The sequence below is a fragment of the Myotis daubentonii genome, chromosome 2, assembly GCF_963259705.1.
Source record: "Myotis daubentonii chromosome 2, mMyoDau2.1, whole genome shotgun sequence".
NCBI classification, from domain to species: Eukaryota; Metazoa; Chordata; class Mammalia; order Chiroptera; family Vespertilionidae; genus Myotis; species Myotis daubentonii.
Window position 1 is genome coordinate 204595442 of NC_081841.1, and position 23054 is coordinate 204618495.

Genomic DNA, 23054 nt, shown 5'->3' on the forward strand with positions numbered 1-23054 from the left:
AGTTTACATATTGAACCTCTCATTTCAACCAACTATTTGAAATAAATGTCAATAATTTTTAAAGGCATCAAATGAACATGTAGATGGATCATCTCAATTCTACCCTTAAGGGCAGAGAGAAGACCAATTACTCTTCACCGTAAATCTACAATTTTATTTTCATGAACCCAAAACGAATGGTCATGTTAAATCAGTTGTAAATAAATCTTACCAATATTAGAGTTTTATTGACTTATTGCCACTTTTTCCTGTCATCTTACTCTTCCTACATTGTTCATTTTCATATTTAATTACTATGTTTCCTCTTCTTTAACTCCCAACAGGATAAACTGAAATGGCTGCCCTATTTATAGGTAGACATTTTTTTCCACTAGGCCAGTGGTTTTCAAACTTTAGTGTGATTAAGAATTACCTACAGAGTTTGTTAAACCATAGATTGGTGGCCCCCACCTCCGGAGTTTCTGCTCCCTAGGCCAGCAAGAGGGGGGGGGGGGGGGGGAGGCGTGGAGAAGAGGACCAAAATTTTCCATTTCTGACATTCCCAGGTGAACCACTGCAGCTGATGTGGGAACCACATTTAAGAACCACTGCTGTAGGTTGATGTGATTTTACCTTAGCTACAAAAGATAGTGAAGGAAGAGCATGGTCAAAACAGCTGTAGCATCTTAGAAGATTCAGTGCTACTCATTCTGCCTTGAAAAGTTTACAAATCTTAAAACAAACATTTTTTATAAATTGACTAGAGTTTAGGTTAAATTTATTTTCTTTTCTTTTTATCCTTTCACTATATTTAATAACTTTTCTTTGTTCCCTCTGATTTTTTGACAGCTGTCTTGAGATCATTCTGATAGGAATGAATAATTATGAATCTATATATGAAAAGCTTAGAGTTCAAACATATGGAGACAAGCTTATTTTTAATTTATTAAATAATTCTGGGGTATAAATCTTAGTAAAGGAAATTGAATAATTTCTATACTCAAGAATTATTAATACAAATTTAGTGAATATTAAATATTAGGATTTAAAGAGAACTTACATTTCATAATGTCATGTTGCTCAGATGGTTCATAATTACTTAAATAGGCTAAGTAAACAGAAAATAAAGGCTAAAGCTTAAAATGCTGATTATCTCTTAAAATATATGTGGTAAATATACTAATTTCCTTTAAAAAGCATATATTTTCACCATCTTCCTGTGTCCTATCTATACAGACAGGATAGAGGAAATATATATATATATATATATATATATATATATATATATATATATACTGTAGTGTGTTTATGGTACTTTTTAAAAATTAACAGTTGAACCGATTGACTTAAATTTAGAAATACTCTACCTGAATTCTCATTAAGCATATTATTTTAAAATGTAACTAATATATTTAAAAATAACTTATGTTTGCCAACCTGTAGACATTTTACAATTGTGTTGATCAAAATTAATAAAGCCATATCTTGTATGTAAATATATTCAATTAATACATATGACTACAAATAACCTCTTAATAGCTATCATTCTAGTGGATCACATCCTAACAAATACTAAATTAATTCATTTCTAGAGTTTTGGCAGTTCTGTAAGTTCATTAACTTCTTTTTGTAACTACTACCCCTTCAATGATTAGTGCTCCAAAAGAATGAACGAATTTCTAATTGTGAAAAGGATTAACCCCTGACATAACAGAGATAGTGACCAACTCAAAAGGATCATTGCAGATAGTGTAACTTTCTTTTCTCTATTCTGTTTGTATTATTGCTACAACTTAAATTTTAGATTTAAAAAATCTAAGTCTTAGAATTATAATTTGAGTAGGCTTCAGACAGAATAGAGATTTATAGATTTCAACTCAACATGAGAACAAACTTTAAGAAGCAGTGTTACCTCCATGTTGCCGGAATTATTTAAGTCAGAGGCTGGACATGCACTTAATGTAGGATGCTAGAGGGAATTAACAAATCAGAAAAGAAATAGATTGTTATTACCTTGAAGATTCTTATCGACTCTGAGAAACAGGATTCTGCAGCATAATACTTGGAACTCTTTTATTCAGGGTCTCTGTTAATTTACCAAGTTGAATAAAGAAGTGTGAATTCAATTTTTCTAGTATTATTCTGAAAACATTAAGAAAGGCTTTTTTCCTTCCACCCCTTGTTATTGAAAAATAATATAAGAAACAGTCTTCAAAATTTCATGAGCTTAACTAATTAAATGAATTAGTTAAGATGGGTTTTATGAAATTTGCACTGCAAAATTAAGTCTAGCTTTTCTAATTTTTATGAGAAAATTTTTACTTAATCATCTTTTAGAAACAATTATAAAAACAAATACATTTATATTGCTACTCAGAAGTAACTGCTAAGGATTTATTTGGAAAGACATGAGAGATAATACAGTAAATTGGAAAATCAAATGATTGGATATTAGCAAATAAAGTTTATCTTTATAAAAATCCAGATTAAATTCTAGTTAAAGGTTGAAGCAATAAAATATTTTCATTTTTTTTCTTGCACTATTAATTTAACTTAAGATGGAAAAAACCAACATAGTTTGCTAATTTCATATTAAATTTTCTGTTTTAGAAAATAGGTTTTCAAGTGAGTTGATTATTTCTGCAAATAACATGTGTGATTCTCTCCTGGAGAGTTTCAGGCTCTGTTAAGGCTAGATGGATAGTTGTAGTGATGATATGTAAATTCAGGGACCTAGTATGAACCAATATGAAACTCAGTTCTCACTTGGAGGGTCCACTTTTTCTTGTCACTTCTTCCAGTCAGCTGTGCTTTCTTCTGGTACTGTAACATTTCCAAATTTCTAGTGGACAAATAATACCTTTTACAAAGAGACCTAAGTTGAAATATATTACACCAAAGTCTATAAGCTATATCTGTATTACAACATTTCTAAATATTTAGCTAAGTAAATTTTACTGTGCACAAATATTGTGTGTGTGTGTGCGTGTGTGTGTGTGCGTGTGTGTGTGTGTGTAAATTATAAAGAGAACCCAATCCTACCCCATCCTTTCCCCGCCCATGGAGAAGTTACTACAGTTGATTGTTACTATAATTGATTGCCTTAACTTGCTATATTGAGAATTTGAAATCTGCATCCAGAAGGAAAGAGAGAGAAACAGCATTGTGCCAAATATTTGCTATTTGTCATCCCTGCTTTAGAGCTGTAAAAGTTCTCATTGTAGCTCTAAAAATTTCGATCGTAGCTCTAAAAATTTCGATCGTAGCCCAACAGCTGGCTCTTGCAGCACAAACTACCATTTGATTCACCTTGGAATGTGTCTATCCTGATACTTCAAAAAGATTGCTTTACTCCAACAGGCCCTCCTTTAAAACAGCAGAGAATCTTCAATGCATCCCTGAGGAACTCAAAGCCTGGCCATGATGATGTCATCAAGACGCCCTTAAGCATTAAACTCCATATTTGCCTCAAACGAGTTCTAACCTTCCACTAAAATGACAGCAGTTTCTTCCTTTGAAATGTAGTTCAGTCATTCTCAAGTACTAGCGTACATCGTGCATTGCAAATGTAGGTTCGGGATCCCATCACCAGGGGTTCCGATTTGGTTGATCCAGAGTGGGGTTCAGAAATTGCTGTTTGTGATACAAGTGGTCTGCTAGCCATTCTTTGTCAGGGACCTAGACTTGCAGCCTTTTATCCATATCATTTTTTCAGCTGGAATTGTTTAGGTTTTAATACTGTCAGCCATAAGTAACACATGGGAAAATGAGTTTTTATCATATTAAATAAATAATATCTAGGGCTCGCTTTAAACACAGAGAAGCTAAATACACAAATGCAAGTATTTAAGGTTTCGTACTATCATTTTGGCTAGCTTCCTGGGCAATAATCATGGGGAATGCTAGTTTCTCCCCCACCTCCTAAACTCAAGTTCAAACTACTTGACATTTCACCACTGAGTGTGTGCTCCCCAGGTTTCCCAACCAAAATGTTCTGAGTCTTTCCAGCCTGAAATGTTATTTTCATAGGTGATTTATCTTTCATTTTCTCACAAGTTGACCCTCTAAATCTCAAATTACTTTCTCAATCCTTTTTTTTTTTTTTTTTTTTTTTAGTTATCTACTTACAATTTATTGGATGTAGAAAAGATATCCTTAGTCAATCTGAATACCTTACTCTCTGGTCTTGTTTGAATTTTTTTAGTTGTGGTTAAAAAAGAAGCACACATAACATAATTTACCATTGTAACCATTTCTTATTATATTAACCCTTCTTAACTATTTTTAAGTATTTAGTTAAGTATATTCACCTTGTTGTACAGCACTCTCCAGAACTGTTTTTTATCTTATAAATCTCAAACTGTCCTCCCCTGGCAACCACCATTCTATTTCTCAGGCTTTTTTTTTTTTTTTTAATCAAGATATTTGCTTATCCCTTCTCGCATCAATAATGGGTTTATAGTTATTGCCACTTAGCTTTCCAAGTATAATTCTTATAGTATTCCGTATTGTTGTAATTCTCACATGTAAAAGGTTTACAATTAAAAGCAATTGTACTTACGTTAAGAGATTTTTTATAGTCTTTGGGTGTCTGCAAATACAGGATATTTTATCCTGGAATCTTTCCACCGATTTACAGGGAAAGTTAACCCTTGATTTCCCATGAGACCTACAGGACTCCAGAGGGATATTTTGTCTTTGCTTATTGAAGGTTTGAGGTTAGAGGGCAATTAGGCATAAAACCTGGAATATCTGTATATTTTTGCTATAAACATTCTAGGGTTGTTTTCACATTACTTATGTAGTAGATTGGAAATTTTTCTGGAATTGGACAGTGTTATTGTTTAATAAATGATTTTTAAGTCTAGGCTTAGTACAATATAACAGTTCCCTTCAAGCAGCTTTATTAGAAACATAATTTGGGAGGAAATAGGCATAAATAAAAATGCATTTCAGCAAATGGAGTGTTTCAAATGTTATTTTCCAAATCATTAACAGTAAGAAAAACCACAAGCCAAGAAACATTCTTCAAACTCTTATTTTTTCAAAAGCAAAAAGGTTGTCTTCTGTAATTAAATTTTTTAGAAATCAATAAAGTTTGAAATCCTGCAAGCAATATCTATGTAACTAACCAGAAATGCAATAATTATGAGCATTATGCTTATGATTTTGATGTAGAAAAATATCTACCTTTTCTTGGCCTAAATTATCTTGGAACTGACACAAAAACTAGTTGATTATGATTCTTGGATAATGATAACTGAATCTTTCTCCACTTCATTAATACAATTTATAATATCAATGTATTATGATTTTTTTCAAACAAATGCAACTTACTTAGAGCAATTTAAAATAATGCCATAATTTTTGTAGCCCCTAGATTTTTCTTTAATGATCTGCAACATGTAGATAGTATTTACTTCAAAAGAATTCTTTAAAATTGAATCTCATTATTCCTTGGATTTCCATTATAAAATTAGGAATGTGTTCTTAAGGAGAAAAAGATATTGAATGGAAAAATTTAGTGAAAGATTGTGGTATATCTGGCTGAGTAACATACTAAGCAATTACTTTTTTTCTTTGCAGAGCTCCCATCACTACTTAAGATCATTCTTCTGTGCTCCCATTGTGACTCTTAAATCACAGAAACTCACTTAGCACCATGCAGTCCTCCGGGCACACGCTCTCAGCAGCCTAGAACTTAACCTCTCCTCTGTAGTGTCTAACATAAACTAGGCACTAATGTTTTGCCAGTAGGACTCTTTAATATAGTAAATCCAGCCTGAAAATTCCCCGAGTTCTGAGCCTTTTTTTGGGGGGGGGGGGGGCGCGACAATTATTTACCTACTTTATCAATTATAATATTAAGTTTACTTAGACTAAAGGACGCCTGTTTGATTTATGACTAAAGCTAGTTTGCATTCTTCTTCTTCAAGTATTATTAAACTATTCCTATTTAAGGGATCCTTTGGGTCGTTAGGTAACTATGTGCGATTTGGTTTGTTAATCACCATTTATTGACTCTTTAAAAAAAAAAAAAAAGACCCAAATATTAAATTTAACAACATACCAACCTGGGATTCAAACAATACCTTCCATTAAGGTGATTTGCTTCTGAGTTGAGACATATTACAGAAAATCTACATTATATTTGGTGGAAATTTTTTAATATTTTATGTGGAAAATATTTTAGGTAAACACAAAACTTGATTCTTAACTTAGATTTTCAATAATTTAATTCTAAGTAACAACTTCGTTTTAATAATTTTGTTACAAAATAACTATAAAGTGAATGTGAATGCTAAATTACTTGCTATGTAAGTCCTATAATTAATAAAACCAGAACAATTTTAGTTGTGTATTATTTGGACTATTATTTCAAGCATCCATGGCATTTAAAGAATCTCACCTCTGCCCCCTGGCACACAGCCGTGTGGTACAGAGGTAGGGGCGCTGTGATGATGTGGAGAAGCCCTGGCTCAGTGCTTTCCAGCTGGGCTTGGAGCCAGTCAGTTAACCTCTGTGGAACCCAACTTGCTTACCTGGCAATTGCGGGGATTGGATCAGAACAGATGATCCCTAAGAACCCTTTCACTTTCAGTATTCCTGGAGTCAGAGAAACCTAAAGTTACCTTTGACTTCCTTCTGTGGCCTTTTCTCATTTTCCTCCACATCCTCTTTGTTTCGTCTGGCGTTCGTCTGGCGTTTATTGACAATCCTTTCCTTCTTGGCATCCTTCAGATTTCGTAATGGCTGCTTCCCTAAAGTGTTTCCGCGCACTGTTGCTTTAAGTTGCTCAGAACCCTCTTGACCCTGCCACTTAATTTTTTTTTTATCTCTTTTTTGGCCCCGTACACAAAGCTTTAAATAAGCCATTCTTCTAGTTCCAAAGGATGTTTTTAAGTCATCTTAATCAAGTCTAAAACTTGATTAAATATATTTAAAATGTTAAGCTTAGTTTCCCATATAAATTCCTATCATCTTAACTTGAATTTAAGCTTAAACTCAGAGACTGTTTCTTCCTCTTTTATGTTCCTGTCAATACCTAGCACTGTGCTCATGACTGAAATAATGTCTCTTTACCTAAAAACCACTGTTCCTGTTCTCATTTTGCCTTAGAAATCTTGTTTCTTCGGGATCACAGTACTTAACAGACAAATCAAAATGGTGACAAGTGGGAATGAAAGTGATAATTTTAAAACCTGATAAGAAATACTATGTCACTTTATTTCAAAGAATGACTCACAAATTAGGGTGTGGTAGAATATGGGATCTTTTGTTTATTGCACATCCTGAATTTTACTTCAAAAATATCCTTTCCCATACTTTATAGATAAATGATCCTGTTCCATTTACTCAGTGGTTACTCTGTACCAGGCCCTATGCTGAGGAATAGAATTACAATAATTTACAAAATAAGACTATTCCACTGCCATTAGCTTTAAGTGTGCCTTGTCCAAAATTATTTGACTCAAAGCAGCTGTTGCAGCTTAATCAAACTGTCATTTTTTTATTCAACAGATATTAATCTGATCATCTGCCACGTGTCAGGCAGTGTGTTGGTGTATATGAGAAGTGTGTTTGACACTATCTATTATAAAATGCTGCATGTTATTTTACCTTGAACAATTTATCCTTTAAATATGAGTAATTATCTATATTCTCTTATACTGCTCAAAATATATTTCATTGATGCAAATTTAGAGAACTACAGTGATACTATTTTAAACAATGATTCTGTCTTCCCCATGCCAAATCTCTTTTGATGTCCTAGGGTGAAAATAATAATCTGTTTCATCTCGTGTGCCTACTATATTCAAGCTGTGATGACTTCCTGAGCTCTAGGTTGGAGATGATTGTGAAGCCCCATGCAGGCTCATCATAAAAGGTTGCTGTGATTTATCTGTGTGAGCATGGGGAACTGAGTTGGGGAAAGGATGAGGAATGCAAGGAGTAGAGACAGTTAATATCACATATTTTCCCTCCTTCCCTAGACTTTTATATTCATTCATTCTTTCATTTAGTTCACTCTCATCACACATAAAATATCTTCACGAACTCCTTTTCTGTCCATATGTGTTTTACAAAACTCCATCAGTGTTTTCAACTATGAATATTTCACCAACGTCTTAACCAAATGAAATAAGCCTGATTCTACCATGATTGTAAAACAGAAATCATAATAATTTTCACTGTAGATACATTGCAATGAAGAGCCAATAATGGATAAACTCAATTACTTACTGGTACAAAAGATTCATTTGTCCTAAAGATTTTTCCATAACTGGTCATTAATTCTGAAATATTTTCTAATTAAATGTAAAAAGAATATGGAGGGGGAGAGAATATGGAATTTTAAATTATAATAATCCTATATAATAAAAGGCTAATATGCAAATCGACCCAATGCCAGAACAACTGGTCGCTATGACGCGCACTGACCACCAGAGGCAGATGCTCAATGCAGGAGCTGCCCCCTGGTGGTCAGTGCACTCCCACAGGGGGAGAGCCGGTCAGCCAGAAGCCAGGCTCATGGCTGGCAAGTGCAGCAGCGGTGGCAGGAGCCTCTCCCACCTCCACAGCAGTGCTAAGAATGTCTGACTGACAGGGAGCAGGCTTAAGCTGTCAGTTGGACATCCCTCAAGGGCTCCCAGACTGAGAGAGGGGTCAGGCTGGGCTGAGGGACACCCCCCCCCCAGTGCACAAATTATGTGCACTGGGCCTCTAGTTTATATGTAATTTCACATATTTTTCAAAATTCTTTTACATATTGCATCTCATTCTGATGAAAATACTGAGTTAGGCTAGTTTAGTTCAATATCACTAACCTCACTTAACAGATGGAGAAAGCAGGGCCAGGCAGGTTATATGACTTACTGAGATCATTTAGTGACATAATCAAATGCCAAGGTTTCTAGAGAGCCCACCACTCATTGAAACCTTCATAATAACACTATAGAAATTTTAAATGATAAATTTCAAATCGAGTTGGTACAATTAAACACATGTTTTATAGCTAATTTAAATAGTTTCTTTTTAAATGTATTCTATGTATTTTCTTGTTTTTGTCGCATCTCTAGGCTCAGTTCCGCAGTCAACTATCGAGTTTAGCCCTGGCAGAAGGCATATCAAGTCATTATCTTGGTATTTGGTGTACAGAAATACCACTTGCCTAGATTCAGCCTCTTCGCTTGAAATCATTGAGTCTTTGATCCCTCTCTATCATTTAGTCTTACTGCCTGGGCTTTCCACCCTAGTGAGCCTTCTAGGACTCAATCCTAATGACTAAAATATAATAAATTCCTTCCTGTCCTGTTGACCTAGGTCTTATCCTGGCACCTACATTGCAGGGTAGCCTTTAAACAAAAATGTTATTTAGAAAATTGTATGCATGAACCATCACACAGCTAACCATCCTATTAATTACCTAAATTTTTATTGTTCACTCTAGAGAAGCAAATGATGTCCTTTAATGTCATTAATTGAGTTTTTAAAAGAAAAATTTCATAGCTAAAAATATAGGTTATCTTGTACCAATTTATTGTTTTACAATTGTATCAATTTATGCTTAAGTGATTTTTATGTCACAATAGCAGTAGCAGCAATAATGACCTGTGGCTTAAAGGTTTCAGAGCAATGCTTTTTTTTTTTTTTTTTTAGCTAATTAAGGCTGTGCCTGTGCTTTTTCTTTTCAATCATACTGAATTTTTATATGCAGTAAGGAGCCAATATGTGAGGTAGGAGATGGCAATTTGAGGGAAATGAAAGCATTCATTCATTTATTAAACAAATAGTTATTGAGTTTCCTCCCATAGGTCAGGCATTATGCTAGGGAAATTGCTTCCTTTTTTTTTTCTTTTTTCCTCTAATCTCGGGTGGAGATGATGATTAATAGTAAAATTATATATTTTAAATGTTTTTGTATGAAATGTGGATTCAAGATAGCATGAACCTTTGGTGAGTTGGAATTAGAATTACACAAAGAAATAAATTGGAGAAATAATTATCTGACTTGATTGCAGTTTTATTTTTTTATTTTTTTTTTATTATTATTTTTTTTTTTTGCAGTTTTAATTTTGCCCATGAATACTTGTCATTTCAGGATATTACTATTTTCTTCTCAGACCAATAGACTATTTTTTACTTTTTTATTTCTGGAATTGTCAGATAGTGTTACAAGGTTATTTCTATAGAATATTGGGAACTCATGAGATATTTTGATTTTGCATGTAACCTCTTTAAAGCTGATGAACACGTGGCACCTTGGGTTTGAAATGGTGAGGTAATCATATATTAGGCCAAATTACTGGCATTCAAAATGGTTTTAAAATGTGATATAACATATATATACTTGATTATGCACCAAGCAGCATAAGGTAAAATCTTGTCTCCGTCCCACCTACATGTTTTAAGTTAGTCTCCTTGCCATACTTTGGAGAACCAAAAAAAAAGAAAAATAGAAAGAAAGAAAGAAAGAAAGAGAGAGAGAGAGAGAGAGAGAGAGAGAGAGAGAGAGAGAGAGAGAGAAGAAAGAAAGAAAGAAAGAAAGAAAGAAAGAAAGAAAGAAAGAAAGAAAAAGAAAGAAAGAAAGAAAGAAAGAAAGAAAGAAAGAAAGAAAGAAAGAAAGAAAGAAAGAAAGAAAGAAAGAAATGAAAGGAATGAAAGAAAGAAAAAAAAGGAAGGCCATACAGCCATGATCACTTTTAAGTAGCATTTGAACCAAGTTTTTATTGATTTTTATGGCTTTAGAAACTAGTATTTTCAAGTAACAAATTTGACTGGGAAAACCTTTTCTATCCTAAGGTACCTTTTAAACATAAGACGTTTTAGGTCCCTCCTTAGGACCAATACAGTTAGTATGATCCATAAAAGAATTTGTCTTCTTTTTCCTTCAGCAACAAAAACCTGTTTTGGTTCAGTACCTGCTATAAATTCCATGTCTTCTGTACACGATTAGGCATGGATCCCATTCTAGGATGTGCTGCTCTCAAGGGGATAGTGTGCAGAGAGAAGTTTTGAAATGCAGAAAAGAAAAATGCCATTCAACCTCTGATGCTTCAGCAACAATATTGTGTTTAGCAGTAATACGTTTTAACATTTTTATTAAGGTATCATTTACATAAAGTGAAATACTCCGATTTTAATATACCATTCGGTGAGTTCGATAAATATCAATACAGAACATTTTTCTCACCCCAGAAAATTCCCATGATCCCCTTCCCAATCAACACTCCCACAGTCCCCCCATCCTGCCTTCCAAAAGCAATCACTGCTCTTATTTCTGTTGCCACGGGTTAGTTTTGTCTATTCTGGAATTTCGTATAAATTAACATGTACTTTTTGTATTTTGCTTTTTTCACTCAGCCTAATAGTTTCAAGATCATCCACGTTGTTCAGTATATCAGTACATAGTACCTTTTTATGGCCGACATTCTTTTTTAAAACAGGCAAGAAACAAGCAGATCTTTACTGAGTATATTGACACATACCACTATTAAAATCATGGCAGCAAACCTGTAGTCATAATGGAGGGAGCAAAATCACCTCTAATTTAATATTTAATGATAGTACTCCTAACACTCAAAGAACTCTCCCACCTTAATGCTATATGCATCAAGAGGTACTGTTTTTGGAAACTCTAAATTACTCTATTAAAAACAGAGATGCTGGGCAGGTGCATCGAAACATCCCTTTCATGTGACCTGCTTTAGTGTAGAATTTATCCTAAGTCTTATTTCTTACAAAAAGGCAGTTACATTTGAATTACCAAGAGAATCTCATTACTATAATTTAGTCTGTAGGAGGTCTTGCAGTGCTACCATTCTAAACTTCAAGGATGTATGTTCTAAACTATAAAGATGATTAACTACTTTTGAGCAATATGCAAGAATTCTCTAAGCGATTTATCATCATTTTAGTTGTAGCAATTAATTTTAATTAACTGCCAATAATGTTTGTTGCCATGTGGAAATATGAGACCATGGTCCTTGTTCCCATCTGAGTATGAGTAATGATGCCCGTTGAGTGTCAGAAGGGTATGGGCCTGATTTCCAGGGAGTACATGCTGCTTGAAGGGTTTTGAAAAGTCCTTCCTTACCATAAATTAAAGCTGATAGTAAGTCATCTTTTCTACTATGTATTTATGGTTCTGGCTAATAAAAATTAGATGTTTGCTTCCTGGTTTTGGAATTAATAATGTTTGTGTTGCCTCTCAGTCAAAATGTTCTAGTTAATTGTCCTGTTTTTATTAACATGTATACTAGTCGCAATTTAAGTTAGAGATTCAAACAATAGCATAGCTATTGTCTTTCTACTGATATGTTTAAAACCAGAACTCTAATTTTTATTAGAAACTAGAGGCCCGGTGCACAAATTCATGCATGGGTGGAGTCCCTCTGGGTGGCCTGCAGGGATCGGTCCGAAACCCACAGTCCAACCCTGCCTGCAGCTCCTACCTGCTGCTCCCGCTCATCCCAGCCCCACTGTGCCTGCCCAATCAGTCCCGATCAGTCCCGAGCCATTAGCCCTGCATCTGGCGCCCACCCAAGAGGAGTGGCCTGTGGGATCGGGTTGAACCCGGCTCTCTGATATCCCCTGAGGGGTCCCAGATTGTGAGAGGGCGCAGGCCAGGTTGAGAGACCCCATTGTGCACTATAGCGCTGGGGAGGGACCATGGAAGGGCTCCAGGGCATGTCCAGCCCATCTTGATCAGCCGGACCCCAGCAGCAAGCTAACCTACCGGTCGGAGCATCTGCCCCCTGGTGGTCAGTTCATGTCATAGCAAGCAGTTGAGCAGCCTTAGCATATCATTAGCATATTACACTTTAATTGGTTGTTCGGTTGTTCTGCCATTCGGTCTATTTGCATGTTACCCTTTTATTATATTGGATAATGTTCCCTTCCCCTCTTTGAAATTGGAAATGAGGCCTTGAATGTAAGGCCCATTCTTTAGGGCACACATTCATATAAAGTAGTAGGAGTAGGAACAAACTCCAAGCTACTAATTTTGCTGGCAATATAAAGTATGCTAATATCCACATTATATTGATATAATTTAAGCAGATGTATTCAGGATTTAAAAGGCTTTACATGGCATTGTTATAAAAGAAGTAATGGTTTAAAGATAATTTTTAATATTCACAACTGTGAACAACTGTTCAAAAGTTCCAAAACATTAAACATTTTTAGTTTAACTATTGTTAAAAATAAAATAAACTTTAAATAGTGTACAGATTCCCATCTTATCAGAGGAGGAACCAATTAGCACAGTATAGAGTTTTAGAATTCAGAGAGACTTGACAGGATCTGGTTTAACCTCAGCATTCACCTAGTCACCAAAATCACCATCTTTACAAGAATCCCACCTTTTCTGCACTAATTTCCAAGAAATTTAAGAGCCACTAGTTCCCAATTCCTTTTGCTATATATGTGTAACTGTCTTTTCATTCCCTTCTGACATTCTCCATATTCGTGTTGTGATTGAAGCTGTGAGAATTATTTCTTTGATTCTTTATGCCTGAGTTAGCTTAAGAAAAGTATAGCTTATCATATGCAGAAGCACAACCTTTAATTCATTTATTTTTTAACATATTTTTTATTGTTGATAGTATTACAGATATCTCCCATTTTCTCCCCCCATTCCTCCCTCCTCCAAGCCCCTTCGCACATCCCCAGGTCTTCACCACCTTATTGCCAGTGTCCATGGGCTATGCGTATAAGTATATAAGCTCTTTGGTTTATCTCTTCTTGTCCCCCTAACCCCACATCAAGGTATGTCAGTCTGTTCCATGCCTTCCTGCTTCAGGTCTTATTTTGTTGGTCAATTTATTTTGTTCATTAGATTCCACAAATAAATGAGATCATGTGATATTAGGAAAGGTAATTCTAAATTTTAGAAATAGTTGTAGTAACAGTCAATCATATCATTGGTGCTCTGGCAGACACATACCATATGGGCTTTGCCATCATGATTTAAGAGTGAGTAACACTGCCCTATTGTGTAAAATGAGTAAGACTACCTACTCTGTTATGGAGAAACAAGAGTGGGCAAGCACAGCTTTTCCGTTGTGGGGGGGTGGTAGTGAGGGGCAAGTATGTTGAGGTTCTTTGTTCTATTTTCTCAATCCCATTTCTCCTTTATTAAATCAACATATTTATTTTGCATACAGCATGAGTTAAGCACTCTGCTAGGTCTGGATATGCAGCAGGCAACAAGATCTAGTCTTTGGCCCCAGGGAGCATGTGGTATAGATTCATAGCATAGGGCAATGCTAGATACCTGCCTACAGGGCAGAGAACATACATACGATCTTTTAAAACCCTGTGTAGCTCCACCACTGCACAAGCAATTTATTAACTTTGCCTTCCTTACAGCAATACAATGAGAAATAACTATTATAATTAACTGCAGGGCATGTTGGAAATGAAAAATGCTGTAAAAGAGCTGAATAATAGAAAACAAGATTAAATCCTATCGTAGGAATGAATGATTCTCATAGGTATGTTCAGTATTTATGTCATCACTATAGGACTACTACCAGGGAAAAACTAAATTAGGTAAATACAATTGCCTACCTTTTGCAAAGTCAAGAAAATATCTGTGTATTAGCAAGAGAGATTGTGGAATCTTATATTATTTTGGGTATTACATGAGCTGACTCAGGTTGGTGTATCATATGTAGTGTGTAGTTTCCACATGTCTACAGCATCTATTAAGAGTCTGCATTTCAATGTTTATTTGAAGTAATTCTCTAACAGTTTTTAAATGCTGCCACTATCCAAGACTATTACGTGCCCACAAGGGATTATTTTCTAATACTCAGAAACTATAAGAAGGTATGCTAAGTCATATAGAATGAATATCTAAAGTTTCTGTGATTCGCCTATCAGTATCCTGGGTTTGGGGGGAGCTGTTATCAATGGTTTATCACATCTGACCCATTTTGATTTTACTTATGTTTTTAATTTTTGTTAATTCTCTCAGAGGACTAAGATACCAATTTATATGCCATTTTCCATCTTCAGAAGATGAAGAATTTATAGAATTGGGTATTTCTTTTATAGGCTTTTATATAATCATTCTTTATACCCAAGATTGAGATTTCAAACTATTGAAAAAGGAAAGGGTTTCTCTTTTGATAGTCATTTAATGTTCCATGATGATGAACTATTCCTAATTTTAACATGAGCACTTTTATATTTTTACCAGCATTTTCACCCTCATCAAATGAGGTACTACACCACAATGTTTAGCCTGTGGCATAATGGAAGACAGGTGGCCTGTCATTGAGAATCATGATCTTATATTCTCTCTTTCCTCTAAAGAATATGATTGGCCGTAACCAGTTTGGCTCAGTGGATAGAGCGTCTGCCTGCGGACTCAAGGGTCCCGGGTTCGATTCTGGTCAAGGGCATGTACCTTGGTTGCGGGCACATCCCCAGTAGGGGGTGTGCAGGAGGCAGCTGATCGATGTTTCTCTCTTTCTATCCCTGTTCCTTCCTCTCTGTAAAAAATCAATAATAAAAAAAAAAGAATATGATTGGAGGAGGGGGTCTCAGATTATAATGACACATATCTCTAACTTCATCACACTCAAACAACAACAAAAAATGTTTAAAAAATGTTTAAAATTTAACTTTATATGCATGCCACTTAATTTCTAAATATATAGTAATATAATTATTACTTGGTAAAGAGATCTTAGTTTTTATTGTCTTCCCCTGACTTAACAAGTTTATTAATATGAAAAACTTTCACACACTTGTTTATTATTTTATTTGTTCTATATATTGGTGCTTTGGTTTTTAATGTCGTTTTGTTATTACATTAGTTCTATACATTTCCATTTAGTTCTTCTATTTAGAATAGAGACAGAAGCATAAAAATGAATAGCCAATGCATCAAACATTCATATGCTTCATAGGAATGAGCAATTAAGGCTAGAAACCTCAGTGTTTAATACTGTTCTAAAAACTCAGTTATTACATGCATTATAGCTTCAGTGATTAAAGAGAGTAAGTATAATAAGTAGTCAGATTAAAAAAGGATAAGTAAACCAATATGTTAAAAAAACATATGTCTGTGCATCGCATGGCAGAGTATTACTAAAACTTACCTAAATAAACTCTTGTGATGTTTTTAGATTTTATGGCAATGCTTTGGCTAGACCTGGATTTGAATCTCATCATGACCAAGGTTCTAACAGTTATTTTTTTAAATACACTATACTGTATTTAGGAAGTTAAAATGCGTCGCCCTGGTTATATTTGTGCCAAGTTTGTGGAACTGTACTATACTATTATGAAAAAGGTAAAACTTTATATGTACTTATATTTTGTAAAGTAGCATTGTGTGCGTTAAAAAAAAAAAGTAACTTGTGGCACTTTGGTAAAGGAATGTGCAATTAGAAAAGTTTATGCCATTTAAAATTGTTTTAATTCCCAGGAATTGCCTGTACTAGGCTTTAAATTCAAAACCAAAACCAATTTTAAGACTCGCACTTTTTCCTACTGGCAGTTCCTCTTTTTCTAATTATGTGGAACATTTCATTTAAACCATTCTTTGCAGTGAGTTTGAACTTTCCTCCTTCATCCTAACCTCAAAACCCTTTAAAGAACATTTTAAATTAATCCGATGGTAATTGGCAAAGCATTTTAAGTATCATGGCTATTTAATCATGTGCCTCGCGTTACTAAGTTCCTGAAATATAATATTCAAACATTTTAATTAGTTTTTATTGGTCATAACCAATTAAGTAAGTTGATGTCCACAAATTTGTAATTTATCTTAAAATCTGAAGCTGCCAGAACAACTATGTACACACCTGTGCTTAAATACCCTCATATCCTCCATAAAGAGTTGATAAGAAGAGAATTCTGTATGATTATGGCTCTTACACATACTTCTATGAGGTGACCAGTATTTTACTGTGACACGCTCATGGGGGGTAGAAGCATAGAAATGCTTCAACATTAGATGTTAGCATCAATACAGATTTTACACAAGCTGTTGCAATAAAATATATTTATTGTGCTTGTATTTGAAGAATTCATTTTAGATTTTTTTATAGTCTTTTTTATTTGAGGCTGCACAATCATTTTAAGTGTAAAGACAACAGAAGATATACATGAATGAAATGATGGCCCTGTTTGCTGTGGGATTAAATATTCTGTTGAATTTTTGAGGGTTATTGGCTGCTATATATTATGATCTAAGCTGGATTGTTCAGAAGCAACATGTGAGCCTTTTTTTTTTTTTAAATATGTGAGCCTTGTATACAAATCACAGCATTTAGAAATTACACATCTTTTCCTTTCCTCTCAAAATGAATTCAGAATATACAATTCAAATTTTATCTTTTTAAGCTCCTAATTATTAAAAAATTACCTAAAATGGATTAAAAGATTAAATGAAATAAGGATTACAAAAGAATGCTAATTAATTACAAAACCCGTATATTATCAAGCCTCTGATATTATAAAGCCTTAAAATATTTTAGTGAAAAGTTAATTACCTGGAAATGACGGCACTTTATGACCTTGAACTACATATTTATCTGTATAGAGTTCGTCTAAAGTACCATAAAATGTTATTTATCCTTTTATAAATGTATCCTACTTATGTGTCTTTCTAAAGCTTCTTATGTAATGTAGAAAGTCAAACTTTAACTTATCAGAAAATAGTATTATATAATATAACCAATGAACAATACAGAAATAAAACTCGAGTAACAAAAGTGATGTGATAGTGGCAAAACTGTTACTCTAAGTCTTACAATCATTTGAGATTACAATGCTAACTTTTAAGGCTTTTTCATTGAACAATTTTAGACAGCTTTTGTTTTTTAAATCTTATTTTTAATTGGTACTATCTTGTATTGAAATGTTGGTCCAATATAAAGGTAATCAAAACTAGTAAGCTGGCCTGTCGAAATTTGATTTTGTTTTATTTGAGGTTATTTTAACGTAACCCTAAAACATTAAGAAATCAGTTCTGTTTCTTCTATGCTCAAGTCAGCCATGCCTGGCGAATCATCAAATTGAAAATAGTATCACGGATGTGTTGCTGTGTGTAGCTGTTTTCTCTTCAGAAAATTACTAGTTCATTTATATAATGGATTTGATTCAACAGAAAAGCAACACATAATTTCTTTTTAAGTTAACTTTTTTTCTCAAGTGAAACCTTACATCTTCCTGACATTCATAAGGATAGGCTAGCTTTCCTCCAAGAATGTTTTTCAACAGAAGAACACTTCAAAGTGAACAAACCTTGCTTTCTTTCTTGTTTGGGAGCAGTTCATTTAAGAAAAAAACTATTTGTCTATCATTTTACTTATCTTTAATTTTTTCTCTGTGGTGATCATTCTTTCCATCACTAGTTTAAGAAGTTTTATTAAATATAAATGCTGCTTCATAGAAACAGTTATCATTGTGGAAAGGAGTCAAGTTTATTAGAGGTCAGTCTTCTCTAACCAAGGACAGGCTAAAGATAAATTCCATGCCAATTCTTTCTTTTGTTTCTTTTTATAATAAGATATATTAACCCAAAGGTGTGTTATGTCATGGCATGAACAATCTCAAATGTACATCTATTGAGTATTCTGTGATGCTGAGTAACTACGTTTTCTCAAATTCTGTGATGCTAAATATTTTCCTTAGAAGGTTTTGTTTAATGTTAGATTGTTGTTCTGAAAGATGTTGGTCCTAGTGGGTTTTTTTTAAAAAAAAAAACTTGGAAAACAAATAAATGCATGTATTACAAGTATAGAAATGGTGAATTGTAAACTTACCATATAGTGCTGAATCTATTTTCAAAAATGTTTTGCTGTTAAAATATATAATATAAAATTACTGCCATACTGTAATTGAGTACTTTTTCCTACATGACCCTGTTATCACTATTCCAGAATTAAAAGTTGGGCAGACACATGATTGACTCATGTGTCTGCATGGATGCTTCAGGATATATTCTTCTCTTGGTGACTGAAAATATATTTTCCTTGGCATCAGTGCATTGAGATCTGAATATACCTGTACCTATCTATTCTTATTGCACATTTCTTATACAGTAATCTTCTAATATGCCAAAATTGGCCTAGACCCAACTTAAAATTGAGGGTTTGTTACATGCTTTCTAACAGAAAGGTTTTCAGTGATATTCATTATGGGTTTGTACTGTGAAGATAGTGAAACTCCCTTTAAAACTTCACATATGCTAAATTTAAATTAATATTTTTTCTTTAGCTCACAATTTACCCTAAATCCAGAGAGAATATCAACCCTTTTCACTGTTGTCAAATCCAGCCTAAGGAACAGCCCTATAACACTACAAAGACAGTTGAGGAATAAGGAATGCCTCTTATGTTACACTTCAGAATAAAGACATTGAGTGAAAGAAATGAACTGAAGGTCAAGGCGAACGCAAGGCTTCTGTACTTGACATTCCTCCACGGAAGGGAAGACAAATGTCAACACCATCGGCATCCTTCTCAAACTGATCCTATGTGGACTATCTTCGACCGTGCTGGAGTACTTCTTGACTCTTATCAGGTCTTTGTTTTATTTTGTTTTTTTAAAATTAATCAAATGTTTCAGTTTAAAAAACAACAACATTTGCCAACATTGCGGTAGAGAGACACAAATTTGAAAATACTTTCTTAAGAGATCATGTAACTATATAACTCTGAATTTAAAAATTGAGGAGGAGTGGTCATTTCAGTCCCCTGCCTCTCATAAGAAACATATTTTTAAATCTGTAACTGCTTTAGTGTTAACAGGGTGCAAAGTGCTTTTTGTCCTGTATCGTACTTAACAGGTTCTCATCGATTGGTGATTGTATTGTACTGTGTGAAAGCAAATCATAAATTGCCTTGTATTGTTTATAATGGACCATACCACGTACTTTTTTGTGTTTTCATGTCCCTAGTTTTTCAGTGATGCATGTTAACAGTTAGGTCCTAAAATTCTGTGGTGCTAATTCTTCCATATCCAATGGTGCTTTTGTGGATGCTAACTGCACACATGCTGAACAAAGCTTGAAGTTTAAACTTTCTTCCCTTCCTCTGTTTATATGAAGTAAAATAAAATAACTTGAATATGTCTCAAAGTATCACTGACAATCTAATAAACTGGTTTATATGTGTGTAATATTACTTTGGATTCCTATTTCTTTTTCAGAAAGCAGATTAGTTCTACTGGGCCCTCATATGGATCAAAATTTGATCTTACCATGTGTTTATTTTGTTATTTAATTTGTGCCCCCAAATTTGTGGTATCTTTGAAAATTTAAATCCAGTTGGCCTGGCTTCTCAATTCAAGTTTAGATCAGATCTATAAAAACTAGGCCTCTCAGACCTGAAAAATATGTACGTTGAAGAGACCAAAAAATGTGCCATTAGAGAGCATTTGTTTATTTAGTACTTTATTAATAATGTTTTATCATCTGGCTGAGCCATGAGGTAACATTTGCAAGTATGCCTTCAAACTTCTATTGCAAGTCAAATGGCAATGCAAAGGTTATTCGTGTATGCTGATACCTAAAGTAAATTTCCACTCCACCTATATGAAAATAAGGAAACAAAATAAAATTGGAACTTTCCAGGACAAACTGAATGGCATAAACCCATGCAGTGGTCTGCATTTTTCATTTTAGCACCTGCACTAAGAATCACACAGCATTGGGACAAGTGAAGCTGTTATCCTCATGGAGACACAGCGGCGTTCCTCCTAAGCCAGAGATAAATTCAATATGAAGGCAGTCTGCAAATGTTCATTCTTTCCTTGGTATTTTGCCTAAACCATGGGTGACCATCAATTTGAAAAGAAAAGATCAAAGCAAATCTGTTAAAGCTCCTCAAGCAACAATCATTGATCTCAAATAGATGATCAAACCTATCAATCTAACCTAGTGGGTCTGACAACTGAAATATCATTCTCATTCTGCTATGGATCTTTGTTATGTAAAGAGTGTAAGGTACAGTAATTTTGCCTCAGATAGTTATTAAATCATATCTAACTCCTAACATTAGAAAATGAAGTTTAGATTACAGAGGCCATATGAACACTGGGTGTGCACCTCCAGGACTATCTTGAACAAATGCAGTTTTTACTAAATCACAGCCTCATGCCATTTTTGCAAGTGACTTTACAGCATTCCATTTTATTAAACTGGCAAATAATAAATGTGCTACAAAATAATTCCAGGTTTTCTTTAATAAAAAAAAGACCTATAGTCCTAGAAAGTAGGTCTAGGAATATTTTAGAGTATCTTTATTTCTGTGGTAATATTTTGATGTTAAAAGAAAAATTAATTCTAATTTTATGAAAGGATGAGAGAATAAGTACATTGTTTTTTGGGGAAAATGTGCATATTAATCTACATGAAAAAAATCTCTAATTTTTATCCCCACACTTACCAGATATGTGTTATTGTTCATCATATTTGTCCCACTTAAAAATTATTTTCACAAAATTTTTTGGGTTTTGTATGAAATTATTTTTTTAATTATCAATCTTAAATAAAATGAGTACACTTTGTAAGTTGATTCTTTTAGGAAAAGTATATATTCTCTCCCTCTTTAAGTGAAACCATTATTTAAGCTTTTCTAGAGTTACAAAATTGTATTTATCTTTATTGTTTTATCAACAATATTTTGATAAGTTGTGTTTTCTGTTTCTAAAATAAGAACTTCCTTTGGGAATCTTAAGCTCAAGGATTTCATCTATAAATCCTGAATAAAAGTACTTTCAATAAAGATCCAGATGTTCTCCATTGAAGAAGGGTTTTTGAAATAAATTTCATGTACATTATAAGTTTGACCCTTATTCATCTTAAGAAACTAATTTTTCTCATCAGAAATTGCTTTGAGTTTGAAAATGGACAATAATAATCTTTATTTTTTTAAAAAGAGCCAATCTATAATTTACATCAAGCATGTCAAACTCAAAGGCTAACATGGGCCAAATAAACAAGCTTTAAGTTTATGTGGGCCACAAAAAAACCAAAAGCTTCAATTTTCATAGAAACGTAAGTTTATTTTGATAGAGACATGCTAAATGCAAATGGCTGAAATAAATGAGTAATCATTGACATAAAATAGTAGAACATTTTAATAAAAATTAATATTTTTTCTTGAACATTAACTTACTAGACACTCAATAACCGCACCAATTAATAAGCGTAACGCAAATAAACCTATTTTTCTTATTCTCCAAAAGCGAAATATTTCCTGTTGCGCATACCAAACAAGTCAGTCCAAAACTAATGAAATGGCAATCCACTGCTAGTATTAGTGGAGAGAAATGGTGCACCGAGCAGAAGGCATGGAAGGGAAATGAATGCAACATGATTCTAGTAATCGGTCATTAGCAAACACTGTAGTTCGTTATTAATAATTATGTATAATAGGATATTGTAAAAATTAAGTTATAAAATTTTATTAAAACATTTCTTACATACCGTCATATTGGCTGGGCCACGAAAGTATTCGTTGTGAGCCGCATGCGGCCCGTGGGCTGTGAGTTTGCCGTGCTTGATTAACATCATTTCTGAGTTGTCTTCATTAATTGTTGAAGTAGGTGCCTACTGAGTTCACACTAAGACTAAGTCACTTTTCTTACACACACACACACACACACTTTATCCTTGGGACAATGAAAAGTCTCCCTGGGAAAATAACTGTAAAGTAATATAATTCACACAAAAGCAAATGTGTGGTGCTAGTTCATAAGACTGAATAAACCATAAAATGCAGTGAGCAGAGCATTACACATAATCTCCCAAATTAATCTCTGATATTCTGGGAGAGGTAGCTAAAGCTTACACTTTTTGCAAAGCATAATGTTTGCCTTCATAAAAGACTTAATGAAAGAATGACTCATAAAGATAAAAAGAACTTTGAATGAAAGGGTGGACCCATGGTTTTGTGTATTTAGAAGCTCAGTTTTATTAGTTCATTCTGGGTAAATACACAAGAAATTCTTTTTAACAAAGTCATATAGAAAGCACATGGAGCATCAGATATCCAGTGGAGAAAATCCATTTACAACCAAAAATACAGTGTTACTCCTACAGAGTA

General features: G+C 33.9%; 1 protein-coding gene across 1 annotated transcript in view; it reads left to right on the plus strand.

The window, feature by feature from the left end:
• PURG (purine rich element binding protein G) overlaps nt 1-20129 on the plus strand; it is a 31707-nt gene extending 11578 nt beyond the window's left edge. Inside the window, exon 3 of the mRNA XM_059685475.1 lies at nt 19222-20129. Within this exon, the coding sequence (XP_059541458.1) occupies nt 19222-19326 (105 nt within the window). The 3' untranslated portion in view covers nt 19327-20129. The remainder of the gene's footprint in view (nt 1-19221) is intronic.
• Nucleotides 20130-23054: the final 2925 nt, after the last annotated feature.